Source organism: Octopus sinensis, linkage group LG16, assembly GCF_006345805.1.
Source record: "Octopus sinensis linkage group LG16, ASM634580v1, whole genome shotgun sequence".
Lineage (NCBI taxonomy): Eukaryota > Metazoa > Mollusca > Cephalopoda > Octopoda > Octopodidae > Octopus > Octopus sinensis.
This window is the reverse complement of record NC_043012.1, coordinates 36001096-36023595: the sequence shown is the minus strand read 5'-3', so window position 1 is coordinate 36023595 and position 22500 is coordinate 36001096. Positions and strand designations below refer to the sequence as shown.

Here is a 22500-nt window from a genome sequence, read left to right as displayed (position 1 = left end):
TGATGATGATGGTGATGATGATGATGGTGATGATGAAGATGGTGATGGTCATCATGGTGATAGTAATGATGAAGATGATGATGATGATGATGATTGAAAGACATCAAAATTTTCCTTGTCTCAATAAACTCTCACTCACATGACATAGATGAGAATCGAAACTGGACTGGAAGCAGGGATAGGTGGTGGTGGTGGTGGTGGTGGTAGTAGTGGTGGTGCAGGGGGGAGGGGGGTTCCATACATACCTTTTAGGTCTATGACAACTTGACCAAGGAAATCATTGGGTTTGAACCGGTCGTAATCCCACACTGTGATTTCCAAGATTTTGGTTTTGAGATCATCTCGACTGAGATTCTGGAAGACTAGATTTTGATGCCATTCAGGGTTAAGGGTGCAACTGACGTATCTGGTACGGCGTTTGTGATCAGGACTGAAAACGGTAAGAATATCAGATTTAATACTGAAACTTAAAGATGGGAATCTGAGAATCTGGGAGGATGGATGGTTCAAAATAAACAGTATAAACATCATACAACATAAATTTCACAACATTGTTCAAATTTATATTTTGTAATTTGGAGTTTACAGTAAATAATGATTATACACACTCTTATACCCACCCCACACATTTCTGCGTTTATATATATGCAAATGTATCTATATTATATATATGTATATATGTATATTATATATACATGCATCTATCTATCTATCTATCTATCTATCTATCTATCTATATATATATATATATATATATATATATATATATATATATATATATATATATATATATGTATATATATATATATATGTATAGAAATTAAATATAAAATATAAATTACAAAGTGGGACAAGAACGCAAAAACACACAAAGAGATGACACAAAGAAAACAGACGGGTCACTCGAAGCCTCTAATCTTCAGTCGGAACCGGATCATCTTAGCAATTTCGGCTGTTTAATCTCGATATCACTCCGAACCGGCCAGCCCCAAGGAAAAACTAAGCCACAGGCATTAGATTTCTTGGAAAGAGGATCAAATGTATACAAAACAAAGACAGGATGCCACCCGAATATAAATACAAGAAACGAAAAATAGAAATAAAAAACAAGAATGGCAAGCAGGACAAAAACAGCGGGCGTCTTACGACTTTAGACAATTTTTAACTGTGTGTGTGTGTATGTGCTTTAACATGGTTGCAGTCAAAATGATTGAAACAAGTAAAAGAAGAAATGAATAAGCACAGGGATGTCTGTGTGGTAAGTAGCTTGCTTACGAACCACATGGTTCCAGGTTCAGTACCACTGTGTGGCACCTTGGGCAAGTGTCTTCTACTATAGCCTTGGGCCAACCAAAGCCTTGTCAGTGGATTTGGTAGATGGAATCTGGAAGATGCCTGTCGTATATGTATATATACGTATATGTATGTGTATGTATATGTTTGTGTGTCTGCTTGTCCGTCCCCCCACCATTGCTTGACAGCCAATGCTGGTGTGTTTACATCCTCATAGCTGAGGGGTTCGGTAAAACAGACCGATAGAATAATTGCTGGGCTTACAAAGAATAAGCTCTGGGGTCAATTTGCTCAACTAAAGGTGGAGCTCCAGGATAGCCACAATCAAATGACTGAAACAAGAACAAGAGAAAAAGAGATATGTTTACACACAGACAGACACACAGACACACACATTATGGCTTTGAATAGCTTTGTTTGTAATTTGAGCAATGGCAGTTTATGGAGAGTCAAGTCTTTCTTGAAAATAAACCTTTAGAGTGACCTCCCTTGAAAATCAAGAAACCTCAGCATCAAATGTAAGTTGGAAGTGATTTCTTTCCCTGAGCAACTCTCCTGGTCTCTCCTCTCAACTTATGGACTATTAAGGCCACATGGCTTGTGATGGCCCATGGAATTAACATGTGAAACGCCTTTCTACTATAGCATCCTTTTGTACATTTTCACAAAAACATAACAACAACAATAACTACGACAACAGAGTGACCTGGAACTAAACATTTGAATATGTTTTTTTGCTATTCCATCCCAAATTCAGAACTTCCTCCATTAATAGTGTAAAGGTGAAAGAATGCTTCCACCATTAATAAATGTATGAAGAAAGCTTCATCTCACTAGTGGTGTGAGGGTTATGTTGGTAGCAGGACCCAAGATGGTTCTGTATTGTTACGGGACTTCAAGTGAAAAGAGACAGCAGCGATTTATATTTATATATATATATATATATATATATATAGGCGCAGGAGTGGCTGTGTGGTAAGTAGCTTGCTTACCAACCACATGGTTCCGGGTTCAGTCCCACTACGTGGCACCTTGGGCAAGTGTCTTCTACTATAGCCTCGGGCCGACCAAAGCCTTGAGTGGATTTGGTAGACGGAAACTGAAAGAAGCCCGTCGTATATATGTATATATATATATGTGTGTATGTTTGTGTGTCTGTGTTTGTCCCCCTAGCATTGCTTGACAACCGATGCTGGTGTGTTTATGTCCCCGTCACTTAGCGGTTCGGCAAAAGAGGCCAATAGAATAAGTACTGGGCTTACAAAGAATAAGTCCAGGGGTCGAGTTGCCTGATTAAAGGCGGTGCTCCAGCATGGCCGCAGTCAAATGACTGAAACAAGTAAGAGAGAAAAGAAAGAGAAAGAGATAAACAAACAAATACATGTGTGTGTGTGTGTGTGTGTGTGTTTGTATGATTTAAGAATGATAGAGTGAAGCAGAAAATGCTTTGTCGTGAATATGGTAGAGGTATGTGAAGATAATGACTGAAGCAAATAAAGCAACTCTTCTGTACAAGAATATTTGCTTCATGGTTTGGATAGTTACTCTGGTAGGATGCAGTAAGTAGATGGATTATAAGGATAACAGAGAGAAAAAAAAACATAGTTTACTGTGGGCCAAAATCACCAGAATGTTCTCTGTTGGCATCAAGGCTACACGACACTGCCGGAGCAAGTAATTCTATTTGTTGGGAAATACCAAAATAATGGTGACATTTATTTGAATGTCCCACAATGTCTGCTATAGATCTAGCAATAAACCTGTCTCACCTTAAATGAAATCACTGTGCTCTGCCATCCTTATATTACACATGAATCACAATGTCTGCCATACTATAACACTTTTCCTTCATATTGCCCTCCCACAGCCAAATAAAGAATCAGGGTTTTGTTCTCTGCCAAGGTGAACCAAGTCATAATGTTGGCATTGCCCCATTATTGGTTTATGATTCCAAAACATGAATGGTGCTTCCAAATCTACACACACTTCCCAGTCCTTAGCATCATTCAGGAATCTTTGTTTCAGTTTCCCTCTTGTTTATATTCCTGTATCATTCTTTGTCATCCTTCTTCTGGCAATCTACAAACTGCAAATAGGTGTTGATTCTCAATGCATTGAAGACTGTCAAGGCATGACATACACACTGACATCAATAATGCATCAATAATTCATGGCTTCTGCACCAACAACGATCAATGGTATCATTCCAGTTCCTCCATCTTGCACACACACACACACACACACACACACATACACTTGTGTACAGTGTGTAAGAAATCAATAAAAACACTTTGGAGTTTGGAGGGGACCTTTTGGTCAAGCTGAGGACATGACAACATCTCTGTTGTTAATACCATGATAAAATTTCCTGTGAATTCATTTCCCAAATAAAAGGTTAATAATGCCATGGCTATTCTATGAAATTCTTCATTATTTTCGAAATTAATTGAAACAGAAATATGGTAACAAAATGGTTAATAAAGAAATATGAAGAATTCTTCCTAAAACAGGAGGATTGTCTTGTCTGCTGTAAGAGATGTTGAAAATAAAAACTGAACCTCTTCCTCACATACTCTTTTATAAATGTGGAGATGTGTGCGAGAAAGAGGAAGGTATCAAACTTACCTTCGACCCGGTAAAAGGTAGACCTTAACGAAGGGGTCAGAAAGACCCGAGAAGTCCCCGCGTAGCAGATTTCTGGCTTGAATAACTAAAACATTCAGGCTATTCTCGTATTCATCAAAACTGAGCTGTAACTGGAAAATACATAGAGAGAAGAAAATGATGTGTGTATGCATATTTATAGATGCATGTATGTATATGTGTGTGTGTGTGTGAGAGTGTATGTATGTGTGTGGTGTGAGTGTATGTATGTAAATATATATATATATATATATATATATGTAAATTTTAATTAATTTCCATTTCCCTTTGATATGATTATATATATATACTCATGCACATATGCACATGTATATACACACACACACACATATTTATATATGTAAAGTCTTTTGGATGTAAAGACTCTAATGAAAAAAAAAAAACAACAATAAAGAAAGCGAGAGCACTCACTACTGAAAGTAGAGTATCAAAATTTATTTATTAAAAAATGTCACGTTACATGTCTTCTCAGCTCCAGAGTGCAAAGCAACGTCTGACAGCATGGTACTGCTATTTTCTTTCTCCCTACATACTAAATTACTACATGCATGCATGCATGTGTGTGTGTGTGTGTGTGTGTGTGTATTCCATTACTCTGTTACTATGTACACTATTACGCTATACGTTCTATTACTTTACATACCCTGTTACACGCTTTCTCACTTTCCCATCTCATTACTGCCATCTTCCTTCAAACTCATGTAGTATTTTGTAACATTTCTGCATCCATGTCATTTCGTGAATGGCATTGAATATAAGCAATCAAAATGATGGAATTTATACCGTTATTTACTTTATTTTTTTTCATTTATCTTCTTTGTTAATGAATTCATTTTGTCATTTTACATGTGTGTGCAATAAAATATTCTTTTATATTTCTTTCGTTTTATTTCCACAAAAAGCTTCTGAGCAAATGCTTCCTCTTTTTGTTTTGATTTCATTATGTGAATATTCTTATTAAAAGTTTCCTGTTTCATTACTTTCATTTTGTCTGAAGATCACAGACATGAAACACAGTCATAAAAATTTGAAGAAGCTTAAGTTTCAATATATATATATACATGTATATATATATATTTGTGTCTGTATGTGAGTGTAGGTAACACACACACACATAAACATATACATGTATACATATGTATGTATGTATGTATCCATATTTATATATATGCACACACGCATATACACATAAATATATGTACATACACAAACATATACATGCACAATGTAAACTCACCTACTTACATATATGCATCACTCTCTGAACAAATACACAAACCCTATTATTGAGTACCATCTGCGCTTGCTCTTCCAACTCACTGCTGGTGTCCCTGTCCCCTTGTTCTCCCCTTCTTTGATCTACATGTCTTAACATTCTCTGTTGCCCTGTGTACAAGACACCACCCTTCCTCCTGTGCTGGTGTCACAATGAAAAGCTGACAGGTTGTGTCAAGAGTGACTGACGAATAAGACAATCTTTTCTGTGCTTGTACTGCAAAAATGTGCCCCCAAAACATTGCAATGTGGTCAGCATGTGAACAGAGACTATGTAGGGTTCTGAGGTCATCCTCTTTTGTGTCGGTACCACAAGGAATCCTAGCCAGAGCATTGTATCAAGTGGTTGCTGTAGAAACTGAGCCAAATGACATGCATCAGATTATGGGCATAGCAGCATCTTCTAACAACAAATAACTCAAACTGTAATAGTCTGTCTAACCCATGCCAGCATGGAGGGTGGATGTAAAGTGAAGACCTTTTACTGTAGACATTTGCTGCCACTGTGTAAAATATCATTCATAAGATGTTGATCCTAAAATATCAACCTTTTAATCCTTTAATCCCTTAAGCTGCAAGCTGGCAGAGTTGTTAGCACACCAAGCAAAATGCCTAGTGGTATTTCGTCCATCTTTACATTCTGAGTTCAAATTCTTTTCCCGTTCATCCTTTCAGAGTTGATAAAATAAGTTGTTATTGTTGCTGTTTGTTCCTTCTTGAGCCATGCCTGGCTCAGAAGGGCTGGTTTTCTGGTTTCATTGATGTATAGGTTCCCCACCTGGACGGGATACCGGTCCATCTCAGGTGAGGTGCTGGATGCAGGAGGAAAGAGTGAGAGAAAGTTGTGGTGAGTCAGCAGAGGTTCACCATTACCTTCTGCCAGAGCCATGTGGAGCTTAGGTGGTTTCACTTATAAACACACACACTGCCCAGTCTGAGATTCGAACCCATGATCCCTTGACTGCAAGTCCGCTGCTCTAACCACTAGGCCATGTGCCTCCATGATAAAGTAAGTACCATTTGAATATTGGTGGGGTCGATATAATCAACTTATCCCCTCCCCTGAAATTGCTGGCCTTGTGCCAAAATTTGAAATCAATCCTTTATCCCCTTAAGATTTCTATTTTAAATCAAAGTCCCTACATTTGTTCCCTTAAGGTGTTTAGCTTAAATTATAAACCCCCATATTTCCCGTTTGAAGCTTTCTTTCCTATAATGTCAAGCCATTTAGGTAAACGTCTTAAGGGAATAAATATAGGGACTACTAATAAGGAACTCTCAAGGGAGCTGAACAGCAGAAGGTCTTCTGAGAAGAAACCCCTGCTCAGGCAAGTGTGTGTCTTGGCCCTTAACTTGGCCCCTATATTTACTCCCTTTAGAATTTAGGGAGCTATAATTATAGGTCCCTAAATTCTACATGTGAAGCTTTCTTTCCTATAATGTCAAAGCCAATGATGAAGTTCCTTCCTGGCCACTTGATCTGCTAGAAATAGAAACTAAACCTCTCTTGAATCACAACTTGTTATCTTAGGAAAGGAAAGGGTACATTTGATAATATAGCCCTATACATTCCCTAAAAGTACGTGATGGGCATGCCTGGAATGTCTTTTAACCTAGGTCAGCTTGATTAAAGATGATTTGAAGTTAAATGACAACAGCAGAAACTCAAAATGCTTTTCTCTGTAAAATCCCAAACTGTCCCCTATACTGTCCGTACCAACATGTCCTCTTCTTTCCTCCTCCTCCTCTTTTTCTTAATATCACCCTTAAAAGGTCCCTATTTTTGTAATGATCCCTGAAGTTGAATTGATTCCAGCATCAATATTAAGATATAGCCCTCATCACACATGTGCACACACACACACACACACACACACACACACACACACACGCACACACACAACACACACACACACACACACACACACACACACACACACACACACACACACGTATCCTCTCTCTACCCCTCCACCCCCTCAAAAAAAGGAAGGACATCAAACATGGATTGTCTCCCACCCACTGAATCCCCTTCAAATGTCTACCTGCTCTGTCAGCAGTTAGAGGTCTTCTACCATGGCCACCACCACTACCACCACCACCACCACCATGTGGTCCCCACCCCCTTCAGCTCCAAGTGTCTAACTGACAACATGATATAGTGTTGTCACTGTTGACATCACCTCACTAATTAGGGGACAGTACCCTTACACCACCCCTACTCCCACTTTCTAGATCTCCCCCCCCCCATCCACACACTCCCCTCCTACTTACTCTGTCTTACACCCACACTGCTCTTCCTTTCTACTCTCACTGTCCTCTTCTCTCTTTCTCTCTCTCTTTCTTTCCCCCTCTCACTACTTCTCAACTTCCTTCAACCCCCCCCCCACTTCATCCAACACTCATACCTTCACATTCTTTCTCTCAACCCCACCACCACCACCACCACCGACAACAACAACAACAACACCTGGTGATAACACTTATAAAGTCGCTGTTGTTGTTGTTGTCAATGATGATAATGATGATGATGTTGATTCTGTGACAATGTTAAGGAGAAACCATAAGTATGGCATCATCATCACCATCATCATTGCTGCTGTCAGCATCACATTCATTATCATCATCATTGTCATCATCACCATCGTTATCGTTGTAGTCAGCAGTGTCATCATCATCATCACCATCCACTTCCTCATCATCATCATCATCATCGCCACCACCACCACCACCACCACACCACACCACCACCAACACCACCACCACCACCACCACCAACACCACCAACACCAACACGACGACGATGACGACGACGACGACGACCACCACCACCACCACCACCACCACCACCACCACCACCACCACCACCACCACCACCACCACCACCACCAACACCACCAACACCAACACGACGACGATGACGACGACGACGACGACGACCACCACCACCACCACCACCACCACCACCACCACCACCACCACCACCACCACCACCACCACCAACACCAACACGACGACGATGACGACGACGACGACGACGACCACTACCACCACCACCACCACTTTCATCCATGTTATCGTTCTGTTCTCATTGTATTTGCAATTGTTGTTGCCATCATCATCATCATCATCATCATTGTCGGTGCCACTTCCATCACCTTCGTCATCCCCATCGCCATCATCATCATCAACGTAGTCATCTGGCATCTGTCTCAGACTCTGGGTACAGCTGGCAGGGCGGGGGGGGAGAGGACAGGGTGCAGCACTGGCAGTGGTGGTGGTGGTGGTGGTGGTGGTGGTAGCAGTGAGGGTTGTAAGAGCACCACAGGGGCCAGCAATGTTAGGTGCCCTGCCCTGTCAAGAAGGTTTTATCTGCAGGATTTTTTCTCTCAGTTTTTTTTTTTTTGGAGTATGGGGTGAGGTAGGGAAAGATGGGGAGGTGAAATTTTAGGGGTGGGATAGGAGGGGGGAAAGGAGGGTTGGGTGGACAATTATTAGTTTACATGTGTCACTACAGATGAACATGAGAGAAACAGAGGGGGGGTGAGAGGAGTGGAGGAGGGTGGACATTTCTCTAAGTATATTCTCTAGGCAGACTGTTTATGTGTTCATGGATATATATATATATATATATATGTATCATACACACACACACACATATATATATATATATATATATACTTACTGCAGAATTTAAACCATTCCACACGGTCACCACATTACATCACCACCACCACCACCACCATCTTCACTACCATCACCATCACAACCACCACCACCACTAACACAACAACAACAACAACAACACTTTCATCACCACAGAGATAAGTTGAGAAATTTACAATATTGTACAGGATCTGAGAGTGAGGTGTGGCACAGGAGTGGGTGGGGCTGTGCACCCTCCCCACCACCAGGCCACTTGAACACACCCTCAACATCGGCACCCCCACTGCCAGCAGAATGAAACACCCACGTCACCACCACCACCACCACCACCACCACCATTACAATACCACTTAGTCCCCACCCCCACCCCTACCCACCCCACTTACAACTTCCTTAAATAATAAAGTCAATGGGATGTTTTTATGTCTGTTTTATTGACATTTCATAAATTCACACATAGCGGTGGTGGTGGTGGTGGTGGCGTGGGGGGGCGATGCTGATAGTGATGGGGATGGTGTAGTTGCTACTGTTGGTGATGACAAGGACGATGATGATGATGATGATGATGATGATGATGATGATGATGATGATATGATGATGATGATGATGATGATGATGATGATGGTGATGATGGTGATGATGATGATGGATGAGCAACAGTGATGTTAAATGATGTTAAAGTGTCAGTCAGGCAGACTGAACCTGTCTCCTTTCACATTAAATCATTGTGTGTCACATAGTAAGGATGACTACACACGCACACACACACACACACACACATATATATGATATAATACACACTCACACACACATATATATATAATATATAATAGACACACACACACACACATATATATAATATATAATAGACACACACACACACACATATATATAATATATAATAGACACACACACACACACACATATATATAATATATAATAGACACACACACACACACACATATACATATGATAAATAATACATACTCACACACACATATATATATGCATACAACACATGCACGCAAACTCACACGTGGGCTAAGACATGGATATCTCCACATACAGACACGGACATCACACACATATATAATATAACATACACACACACATGTATATAATATGATATAATACACACTCATGCACATATATATAACATATAATACACACCCACACAAACACACATATATATATATAATATAATAGATACACACACACATATATAATACATATTCACACACATATATATACAACACATGCACGCAAACTCACACGTGGGCTAAGACATGGATATCTACACATACAGACACGGACACCACACACATATAAACACACACATACACACAGACGCATTTACACTGACTCTCATAGCTACACACACACACACATGATCAGCAGTTTGTCGATGTCCAGTTGTCCAGACAGAGTTACGACCACCCAATTATCAAGCAACTTCATAATTACAGTTTCTCATGAATTTGAGAATGAAGGGACAAGCCCATTGCATCTCTAGATCATGTTAGACTGCAGAAACAATGAAATAAGTGTCATTATTTTTTTTGTTTGGAACTGCTCTGGTATAGTCTGGGAGGGTCATTATCCCAATAATAATAAACACATGCACTGGTTCAATACCACTTCTTTACTGTCAGCCATTTTGTTAAACATCCAAGCAACTAATCGTTGTTTAATGTGTTGGTTAAACAATCAATCAGTTGTTTGTTAGAAAGAAGTGATATTGAGCCAGTGCATGTGTTTTATTTTAATTGGTGAAAGGACCCTCCCAAGACACAACAAGATTTATTTCAACACCTGCATTCACATCCAGAACCTTACAAACTAAATACAAAAAAGAATTAATGCTCTGGAATAGTTTAATGACTGGAAGGTAGCAGAAGATGGAGGTGGTAATGGTGGTGGTGGTGGTGAAGAATGAATACAGCTGTTTACAATATGTGTGTGTGTGTGTTATGCTATGTGTATGTGTTTTACATGATGTGTGGTTATATACAACGTTGTGGCGAGCTGGCAGAAACGTTAGCACGCCGGGCGAAATGCTTACCGGTGTTTCGTCTGCCGCTACGTTCTGAGTTCAAATTCCGCCGAGGTCAACTTTGCCTTTCATCCTTTCGGGATCGATTAAATAAGTACCAGTTACACACTGGGGTCGATATAATCGACTTAATCCGTTTGTCTGTCCTTGTTTGGCCCCTCTGTGTGTAGCCCTTTGTGGGCAGTAAAAAAATAACAATGTTGTGGTACCTTAACAGATTAACGACAGCTACACCATAAATGGATTACAATGATGTACCCTGTGTAAAGTGGTTGGCATGTTAGGAAGGACATCCAACCTTAGAAATCATCTCGAAGTAGACAGTAGAGCTTGGCATAGTCCTCTGGTTTGCCAGTTCTTGTCAAGCCATCCCACCCATGCCAGCATGGAAAGCAGATTTTGAATGATGATCAGTTACCATGGATCGTGTGGGAAAAATTGATTTAAATTTCAAACCAAACATCGAACTTTGTTATTGAGGCAAGAACATTGATCTTCCCTTAAGGGGGGAAAAAAACAACTTTTTCCCCCCAGCCATTTTTTTTTTATTGGTTGTGGGTTGTGATCGGCTCTTTTGTGTGATCTGTGTGGTCAGCATGATCAGTTTTTAACAAATGGAACAATGAGACAACCGTCAGCCCATCTATTTTGGACAAGGGTGTGTTGTGTATGTAACATATTAGTCATTGTAAAGCAATTGAACATTTGTGAAATGTGAAGCAAATACACACTGAATGAATCTTGCCGCGTTCCTCTTCATGTCATGTTTACATCCCATAACTTAGCAGTTTAGCAAAAGAGACCAACAGAAGAAGTTCCAGGTTTAAAAACAAGAAAAAAAAAAAGGACTGGGGTCAATTAATTCGATTAAAAATTCTTCAAGGTGGTGCCCCAGCATGGTCGCAGTCTAATGACTGAAACAAATGAAAAATGATTTTAAAAAATATCAACACACCCCCACACACACACAAACCCCACCCCCTAAAATAACCTCCCAGCCTAGCAACACCACTGATACAATCCTCTCTGGCTTCAAAAACTGTTGAAAACTGGGTCTAAGTAGTTGCACCCTATGAACCCTTGCCATACATTATTAATCAGATCAACTTCCCTCCCACTTTTTTTTTCTTCCCCACCCCAACTTTATTTAAAAAAAAAAAACAGAATTTTTATTTTAAATTCCCAAATAATCATGTTGACATTTGCTTCTATCTTTGGTGGAAAACACCCAATAACACCCACCCAAGAAATCTGTGGGATTTTCAAGAAGGGTCTGAAGAGAAATGAATTTATCAAATGCGTCACCTGTTCTCTCCTCTCACCACCCATCAAGTGCAGACTGGCCCTGCAAACTGCTTTCTATTTGGCTTGTGTGTGTGTGTGTGTGTGTGATAATGCTTTCTCCCCTCCTGGTTCCCAAAATAATAGAAACTTAAAAAAAAAACTGTTTTGTATTTTTTTTTGTCAAGTTCCAACACAAAAAACAATCAGCTGTCCCCACAAAATACACATATAACTAAATGGTTGTTCAACAGAAATGAGACAATGGTGATGATGATGATGGTGGTGGTGGTGGTGGTGGTAACAGAATAACCAATGGATGGATGGTAGGTGGATATGATGGTGGAGATGGTAGTGGTTGATGTGGCTGGTTTGGTGGGGGTAAGGGATGGACTACGATGTTCTTGGGATTGTGGAGATAGATGCGAGGTGATGGGGTAAGTACAGGTAGTTGTGAGACTGTAGTGGGGACGGTGGAGAGATTTCTCTCCCCACAATGGTCTTAGCTATCATGGTGGTGGGCATGTCGAGATTGCATGAAGGCAGTAGTGGCTTTGACGGTGGTAGGGTGGGGGCAGTGGTAGTGGTGTACCTACAGTGGGGGTGAGGGTACTGAAGTGGTGGTGATGTTGGTGACATTAGCAATGATTATGTTAGTTATAACGAGGGGACAATAATGTTGATGACATCAAAACAAACTGCAAGGAATCATGAAATAATTAAGTCATCAGCAAATTTTGCAACAGTAAACTAGTATTTATCCCACCCTTATTTCACCCCTGTCACCAGAGAAAAGTGGTCCTCAACATGGGTCTACATGACCTTTGGGAGTCCATCTAAGATTCTGTTGCTAAAACTTAATAAATTTGTTAAATTCTTACAAAATATTTTAACAATTTTTTATGCAATTCTGTAGGAACTTTTATACAGCTTTATACACATGTGGCTGTGAGGTAAGATGCTTGCTTCTCAACCACATGGTTCTGGGTTCAATCTCACAGTGTGACACCTTGGGCAAGTGTCTTCTACTCCAGGCCTGGACCAACCAAAGCCTTGTGAGTGGATTTGGTAGATGGAAAATGAAAGAAGCCCATTGTATATATGTATGTATGTATGTATGTATGTATGTATGTATATTTATATATATGTATTTATGTGTGTGTCTTTGTGTCTGTTTGTCCCCACCAACATCACTTGACAACTGATGTTGGTGTCTTTATGTCCCCACAACTTAGCAGTTCGGCAAAAGAAACCAATAGAATAAGTACTACACTTACAAAGAATAAGTCCTGGGGTTGATTTGTTCGACTAAAAACCCTTTAAGGCGGTGCTCCAGCATGGCCACAGTCAGAGAACAATAAAAGGTGGTGAGTGGCTAGAATTGTTAGCACTGTCCATATTTTACATTCCAAGTTCAAATTCTGCCGAGGTTGACTTTGCCTTTCCTCTTTTTGGTGTTAATAAAATAAGTACCAGCTGAAGACTAGGGTTGATGTAATTAATACCCCCCACCACAAAAAATTGCAGGCCTTGTGCCAAAATTTGAAAACAAAAGTTTAATTATAATAATAGAATGGAATTCTCTGAACAGGAAAAGTTTATCAAGGTCCATCCAAGTAAAATAAGAAGGAAAGAAGTCTGTAGGTAAAAGCCATTGAGAACCCTTGTCTTAGGTGTACCCTAGCTAAACTGGCCAAGCGCAACCCACCCAGTAGAAGCTACCTAGCTTAGCTATTCCGTCTCAAACTGCTCCCTTTTACAATGGTCTGCCTGTTTAAAAAGTGGACAGTTTCAACTGAAAACAACTGGGATTATGAGGGGCTTACCTGTTGAGTTTTGAAGAAGGGACAGAGCCCATACTATGGCCATAGTGGTGACATTGCATATATCATCATTGTCATTTAAAATCTGGCATGGGTCGGATGGTTAGACAGGATCTGGCCAGCCAGAAGATTGTGCCAGGGGAGTGGGAGGGGTTGTCAGGAGGATATGGCGTGTGGGGGAGAGAGATTCAACAGAGAAGATTGGGAGATGGAGAGGAATTCAGCAGATGGTGAGCACATGTGGGGTGGGGGATGACAGAGAAAGATGTTGGAAAGAAGGGATAGGGGGTGTTTTATATATATATATATATATAATCATCACCACTACAACCAAATGATCTGTGTGGGTGGTCCAATATTGGCTGCTAGACCCTCAGAAGAATCCATTATAGATATATATTATATATATATACACACACACACACACACACACACACATATATATATATATGCATATTTATATATACACATATATAATATATATACATGTTTATATTTATACATGTTTGTATATATACATGTGTGTGTGTGTATGAACTTCAGGTTAGTTAAAATATGTTCATGACGTATTTTAACTTCTAGAGGTAAATTCGTTTACCTTTAGAATTAGGTAAATGCAGTTACTGTGGAGAAAAAAAAAATCTCTCTGTCATGGTGTAAAAGGTGTAAAAACACAATATCTGTAGAGTGCTGACTTCTTTTGGTTTCCCAGATGCATGTTTCTGTTTCTTTAGCTTTCCTCAATGGGAAATACCTTTTACAACAAGAGAGAAATTTTTCTCCCCTGTAACTTCAGTGACTTTTGCCTTTAGAAGTTGGAATATGTCACAAACATATTTTAACTAATCTTAAGTTCATGTATACATACATACACACACACACACACACATATATACGATATACAAACACATTATATAATATATATATATATATATTATATTATATTTATATATATATATATAATTAATATTAGGGATAAATCCAAATTTACAGGAAAAAATCAGATTTAGGATTAAATCCAATTTTATAGTAAAATATTATAAAATATTATTAGAGACAAACCACTATTTTGCAAAACAAACAAGGAAAGACTTAATCAATACATAAAATTTTAATAAATTTATTAAAAATTTTTTATGTTTTGATTAAGTCTTTCCTTTTTGTTTATTAAATAGTGGTTTTTGTCTCGAATAATATTTTATATATATATATTATATATACATATATATACATATATATACATACATATTATATATATAATATATAATAATATATATATATTATATAATATATATGTATATGTATATTATATATATATCAGCAAGACATGAGTCAAAACCATACAAAACAAAAAACCACCCCCTCAAAAAATAACAAACAAACAAAACAATAGAAACTACAAATAAGAATAAAAAGTGACTGTAATGAATATTCTAAGGGAATGGAAAGAAAGAGATTCGGATATTTTGGGTGAGAGTCCATCAGGAGAGAAAGGAGAAGAGGAAGTAAAAGAAAAAAAGAAACAAAATGAATGTCACAGTAAAGATATGATAAAAAAGAAAAAGAAATGAAGAGAAGAAGTGAGTGGAGGAAAAAAGGTGTTTTACGGCAGAGAAGAGTGAACCAAAAATGATGTTAGACCCATGACTTGTTTGCTCTTTTCTAGTCTAAAACCAAGTTTTTATTTCTGCTTCCTTACCCTGTACCCTTCCAGCATCTACTATTTCTAACCAATCAATGCTTATTTTCATTCTTCCATTGATATATATATATATATATATATATATATATATATCATCATCATCATCATCATCATCATCGTTTAACGTCCGCTTTCCATGCTAGCATCATCATCATCATCATCATCATTTAGCGTCCGTTTTCCATGCTAGCATGGGTTGGACGGTTCTACTGGGGTCTGTGAAGCCAGAAGGCTTCATCAGGCCCAGTCAAATCTGGCAGTGTTTCTACGGCTGGATGCCCTTCCTAACGCCAACCACTCCGTGAGTGTAGTGGGTGCTTTTTACGTGCCACCCGCACTGGTGCCAGACAGAGCTGGCAAACGGCCACGAACGGATGGTGCTTTTTATGTGCCACCGGCACGAGGGCCAGGCGAGGCTGGCAACGGACACGAAACGGGGCGGTGCTGGCAACGGTCGCGAAACGGAAAGTTCTCTTACATGCCACCGGCACTGGTAACACATCTGCAATTTCCATTGATCGATTTCCATTGATCGATTTCGATTCTGATCCTCACTTGCCTCAATGGGTCTTCACAAGCAGAGTTTCGACATGCCACCGGCACTGGTAGCACATCCGCAATTTCCATTGATCGATTTCGATTCTGATCCTCACTTGCCTCAACACGTCTTCACAAGTAGAGTTTTGTGTCCCAAGAAGGGAAGGTATGCATACGTAGGCTGGCTCCATCCCATGTAGAAGGCCACGGGTTGTGGACTCACTTGTCCTGCCGGGTCTTCTCGCGCACAGCACACTTCCAGAGGTCTCGGTCTCTAGTCATTTCCTCAGTGAGACCTAAAGTTCGAAGGTCGTGCTTCACCACCTCGTCCCAGGTTTTCCTGGGTCTGCCTCTTCCACAGGTTCCCTCAACCGCTAGGGTGTGGCACTTTTTCACACAACTATCTTCATCCATTCTCGCCACATGACCATACCAGCGCAAACGTCTCTCTTGCACACCACAACTGATGCTTCTTAGGTCCAGCTTTTCTCTCAAGGTACTTACACTCTGCCGAGTGTGAGTACCGGCATTACACATCCATCGGAGCATACTGGCTTCATTTCTAGCGAGCTTACGCATATCCTCAGCAGTCACGGCCCATGTTTCACTGCCATGTAGCATGGCTGTTCGTACACACGCATCATACAGTCTGCCTTTCACTCTGTGCGAGAGGCCTTTTGTCACCAGCAGAGGTAAGAGCTCTCTGAACTTTGCCCAAGCTATTCTTACTCTAGCAGTTACACTTTCAGCACACCCGCCCCCGCTGCTGACTTGGTCACCTAGGTAACGGAAACTATCAACTATTTCTAGTTTTTCTCCCTGGAAAGTGACGGAAGTTGGTCTCAGAGCATTTTCAGTGTTTATTGTTCCTGAGCATCTGCCACATACAAAAACCATCTTCCTAGTTAGCCTTCCTTTGACATTGCTGCATCTCTTATGTGTCCATAGCTTACACTTGGTGCATCTTATAGAGTTTCTACCTACACCTTTTCTACAGATCGAGCAGGGCCATCTACCTGAAGGTGTTTGTGATTTGTCTACCTTCCTACTGATTACGACTTTGGTTTTAGCTAGATTGACTCTGAGGCCCTTCGATTCTAATCCTTGTTTCCACACCTGAAACTTCTCCTCCAGTTCTGATAGCGACTCAGCAATTAGAGCAAGGTCATCAGCATAGAGGAGCTCCCAAGGGCATCCTGTCTTGAATTCCTCCGTTATTGCCTGGAGGACTATGATAAATAGGAGGGGGCTGAGTACTGAGCCTTGGTGGACCCCTACCTCTACCCGGAATTCTTCACTGTACTCATTTCCAACCCTCACCCTACTAGCGGCGTCCCTATACATGGCCCGCACAGCTCTCACTAACCATTCATCTATCCCTAGTTTTCTCATTGCCCACCAGATAAGGGATCGGGGGACCCTGTCGAAGGCTTTCTCCATGTCAACAAAAGCCAGGTACAGGGGCTTATCTTTGGCTAGGTATTTCTCCTGCAGCTGCCTTACCAGGAATATAGCATCAGTAGTACTTTTCCCTGGCACAAACCCAAACTGCATCTCATCTAAACTAACTCTCTCTCTAATTAGTTGGGCTATGACCCTCTCCGTAACCTTCATCACCTGGTCCAACAGCTTGATACCTCTGTAGTTATTTGTATCTAGGGCATCACCTTTACCTTTGTAGCAGTTGACTATTATACTGCTACACCAGTCATTGGGTATGACCCCTTTGTGTATCACCTGATTAACTATATGGGTGACTAGGCTATAGCCGACACTACCAGACATTTTGAGCATCTCTGCAGTGATTCCTGATGGGCCTGGGGCTTTCCCTGTCTTCATGCTTCTAATTGCCTTAGCTACCACAGAACTATCAACTCGGATAGCTGGTCCCTCTGTTGGGTCAACATTCGGCAGACTCTCTTTATCCCATTCATTTTCTTCATTCAGCAACCTTTCATAGTGGCATCTCCAAACCTCTCTCTTTGCATCCTCATTTAGCGCAAGTGAACCATCTTCCATGCGAACACACTTCTCTCCTACCACATCACGATTCTCTCTCACACACTGTCTTGCAACACGAAACACCTCCAGTCTTTGGTCCTCACGGCGCAGAACATTGGCAAATTTTTTCTTATCTGCTTCCCCTCTGGCTAAATAAACCTGTCTCCTAGCTTCTCTTTTGGCAGTCTGATACAATTCCCTGCTACCCCCATTTTTCCAGACCTTCCAAGCCTGTCTCTTTTCTCTAATAGCCCTGTCTACAATATTGTTCCACCACCACGTTATTCTAGGTCGAGAGGGGACTTTGCACCAGCCACAGATCTGGTCAGTGGCTCTCAGCAGGTTGTCCCTTAGAAACGTCCAGCTGTCTTCTACCCCCTGTGATGCTCTATCCCCTTCTACTTCGTCAGAGGCTTCAAGTAATATGTCCCTAAATCTCTGTCCATTTGCAGGATCTTTAAGCTTCCAGATCCTTCTTTGTCGTCTTCTGGTTGTCCTCCTAGTCCTGATCCTAAAGTCACTAACTACCAGTCTATGTTGTGGGGTACATTCTTCACCTGGGAAGGTTTTGGCATTTATAAGCAGCCATCTCTCCCTTTGCCTTGTAAGGATGTAGTCAATTTGGCTGGTATGTTGGCCCGATTGGTAAGTGACTAGGTGGCTGGTAGGTTTCCTGAAGTTAGTGTTGCAAATCATAAGATTATTTGCATCGCAGAACTCCAGCAGCCTGGTTCCCTCCTCGTTGCGGGAGCCATAGCCATAGCCTCCATGTACGCCATGGAAGCCCCCAGCATGTCGTCCAACGTGACCATTGAAGTCACCAGCCACAAAGATAAGGTCTCTGTCGTTCGTCAATGAGGTAGTCTGCAGTAGAGTGTCATAGAATCGGTCTTTCTGTCCATCGGGTAGCCCCGACTGAGGAGCATAGGCTGATATAATGGTTGCTAAACTATGATGAAGCACTAATCTAATCTTAAGTATTCTGTCACTACTCTGATTACCTCAATTACTTTATCTACCCATTTCTCAGCGATAAGTATACCCACGCCACCAACCCCGTCAGTGTTCCCTGCCCAGAAAATCTTGTACCTGCGTTCCTTGCCTGTGAGAACCTAGTAGCTGATCCTCCTCTCCACCTTATTTCTTGCATGCAACATATATCCACACATCTCCGTTCAAGCATCTCGACTATCTCACCAGACCTACCTTTCAGAGTGCCAACGTTGAGGGTGCCAACCCTGAGGGTGTGGAAGGCATGGGCTCTAGAGACCCTGGGACGGTGGACAGTAGCTTCGTGTACCTGAAAAGAAAGCTCGCATTTGGCAGAATTCATGTGCAAGAAATGAAGTAGTAAAGTAGCCTTCAGTACAACCTGCATAACGCTAGCCTTTCATATTTTGCACTGTATGAACATTACCTTACATAGGTCGAGACTAGGGGTAGGGAGGGGTAGGGATGGTGAGAGCATTTGCAGTCTTCATGGGAAGCAACCCCGGGATGGAAGAGAATAGGAACTTCCGGCATGCGTGGTGGGTGTGGGAGGGCGGGTGCACCGTAGCTGAGTAAAGAGGTTCTGTTAATCGTGAGCTAGCAAATGGGTTTGTATGAATCGGGAGACAATACTAAACGAAAAATTGAAAAATTGAAAAATCAGAGTGGCTATGAACCTGGAGACAAGTCTAAACGAAAAAAATGTTTGAGCTAGACAGGGTAATGAGGGAATACTGAAAGAATGAGGGACAATACAATGAGATGGAAATTGAAGAATAGAGAAAGAATAAGGATAAGTGCAAGAAAGAAGGTAGTCGTAGCGAGGTTGGACGATTCACTTAACTTTTAGCCATTCATGATCTGTGCGTATTCTTTAGATATTTTGAAGCGAGTGGGGTTAACGATAAATGCGATCGCTCTTTTATGTATGGCGATGATGGTTTTGGGGAGGGGGGGCATAGAGGACCATGGCGATGATGGTTATGGGAAGGGGGGACATAGCGAGAGAGAGATAGGGTTAGTTAGAGAGAGAGGTCAAGGGACACGTGACAATAAGCGGTGTGAGGGAATTTGACTGGGGACGGCATTGTCGATAAATAAACATTAGATAAATAGGTTTATTGAGCATGGGTTTATAAATATTATTGAGCATGGGTTTATATATATATATATATATATATAAGATTACATTATTATTATCATTACTATTATCATTGTTGTTGTTGTTGTTGTTGTTCTTCTTCTTCTTCTTCTTCTTCTTCTTATTATTATTATTATTATCATTATTATTATTATTATTATTATTATTATTATTATTATTGAGCAAGAGAATAAGTACATGCCATCAAAGTGACACTGGAGTAAAATATACAAAGCCCAGTATACCCATCATGACTACCCGTCTGATAAGGGTACACAAAGGCACATGCATCACAACCATATGTGCACAACATGGTGATCTCATATCAAGATAAACAGTGCATGACCTTGCAGGTGGGGCCCAGTTAGAATTTTCTTCAGGTCAAGTAGCTTATCTTGCTCAAAAGGTCCCTGAATGAGGGTTGTTTAAGGATGTTGAATGAACCACCTATGTTTCCAGAAGTGAATTATCCAAACCCCAAAGAATTCTTCTCAACACACGGCTATGATGCTCCCCCACTACTTCTGCTTGTGATCAGAGATGCACATATCGTCAGCCACCAGGGACATGCTCAACTGGTTACAGTCAAACAATTGACAAACAAATCTGTGGTATTGAGCAGAATATTTGCTTTAGCCCATCTTTTATACCAAGACAAAACAACGTACATGATAACACTTCGAATCACTTAAGAACAGAAGCCATGAAAGACACTACCTGGTACTGCAACGGGGTATTTATTATTATTATTATTATTATTGTTATCATCTTTCAATTCTGTTTCCATTCGTTGCTGAGTGTCTTCCTGACACCTATGGCAGAGGAATGCACTGTATACATTGGTAGGCCATTAAAATTAACACACCAGATTGTTCCTTTACAAAGTTGTGTGATAGAGGAAAAGGGGAAGAAAGACAAAGAGAAAAAATAAAAAAAAGTAAACAAAAAAATAAAGGGGGGAAAAAGGGAAAGAAAATTCCCAGTGACAATGCTCTTCTCAATATGAATGAGGTCCCAGTGAAGACAATCTTTGGTACTTCCTTCAGGGATCATTGTTAAATAATTTTCGGTTCCTTTTTTGATCATTCCAAGAGCTCCCACAATCACTGGTATTGTAACCGTCTTGAGATTCCACATCTTTTCGATTTTAATTAGCAAATCTTTATATTTTATGAGCCTATCAAATTCTTTTACTGAGATATTATGGTCACCAGTCTTTATTCATGTCAATCAATAAACAGACTTTATTGTTTTGGTCTTTCACAACAATATCTGGTTTGTTTGCTGTGATGGTCCGGTCTGTACATACTGGGATGTCCCAAAGAATAGTTACATTTTCTCCCTCAGTTACATCCTCAGGGTGGTGCTTGTACCATTTGCCAGCAGTTTTGATTTTATAATGTCGACATATTACCCAATGTAGATATTGGCCAACTCTGTCGTGTCTTGATTTGTACTCTACAGGTGCAAAAACCTTACATTCAGAGGTTAGCTGGTCCACTGTTTCAATCCCATCATTGCAGTATTGGCACTTTGGGTCTACACCAGTTTTCATTAGATTGGTTTCATAGTTCCCGGTCAAGAAGCTCTGATCCTGAGCAGCCAGGATAAAGCCTTCACTTTCTGCCTTTTGCCCTGAGCGCCATAGCTACTGATGGGTGTGCTTCTAGTCTACATTAACTTATTTGCTATGGGCCACTATTATTATTATTATTCTATGTTTGACTTTTGCTTTATATTTGTACAAGTTGGCTTCAAGTCTCACCCAGAGACCTCAAGAGACAACAGGTTGGAAGTTCATGTTGTTGTTATGCCTAGTGTGCCATATATTTGGTTTTGTATTTAGTGTTGTACTAGTGAATGTCTAAAAAAAAAACATACGAAAATTATGTTTGTTTTAAAGCTTGAGATCACATAGAAAGTATTTTGCATAGGATATGAGCAGGATATTATTATTATTATTTTTTTTTTCTTCTTTCAAATTTGCTTCCATTTCTTGCCAAGTGTCTTTCCGACTCCTAGGGCAAAGAAACTCATAGTATACATTGGTAGGCCATTAAACTAAACTCAATAG

The 22500-nt window shown here is 40.4% G+C and overlaps 1 protein-coding gene across 1 annotated transcript in view; it reads right to left on the bottom strand.

Moving 5' to 3' along the window:
* Positions 1-22500, bottom strand: part of LOC115220301 (protein piccolo) — a 148818-nt gene that overhangs the window by 26262 nt on the left and 100056 nt on the right. The window contains exons 14-15 of the mRNA XM_036509998.1: positions 3919-4049; positions 246-430 (exon numbers count right to left, since the gene is read on the bottom strand). Coding sequence (XP_036365891.1) covers positions 246-430; positions 3919-4049 — 316 coding nt within the window. The remainder of the gene's footprint in view (positions 1-245; positions 431-3918; positions 4050-22500) is intronic.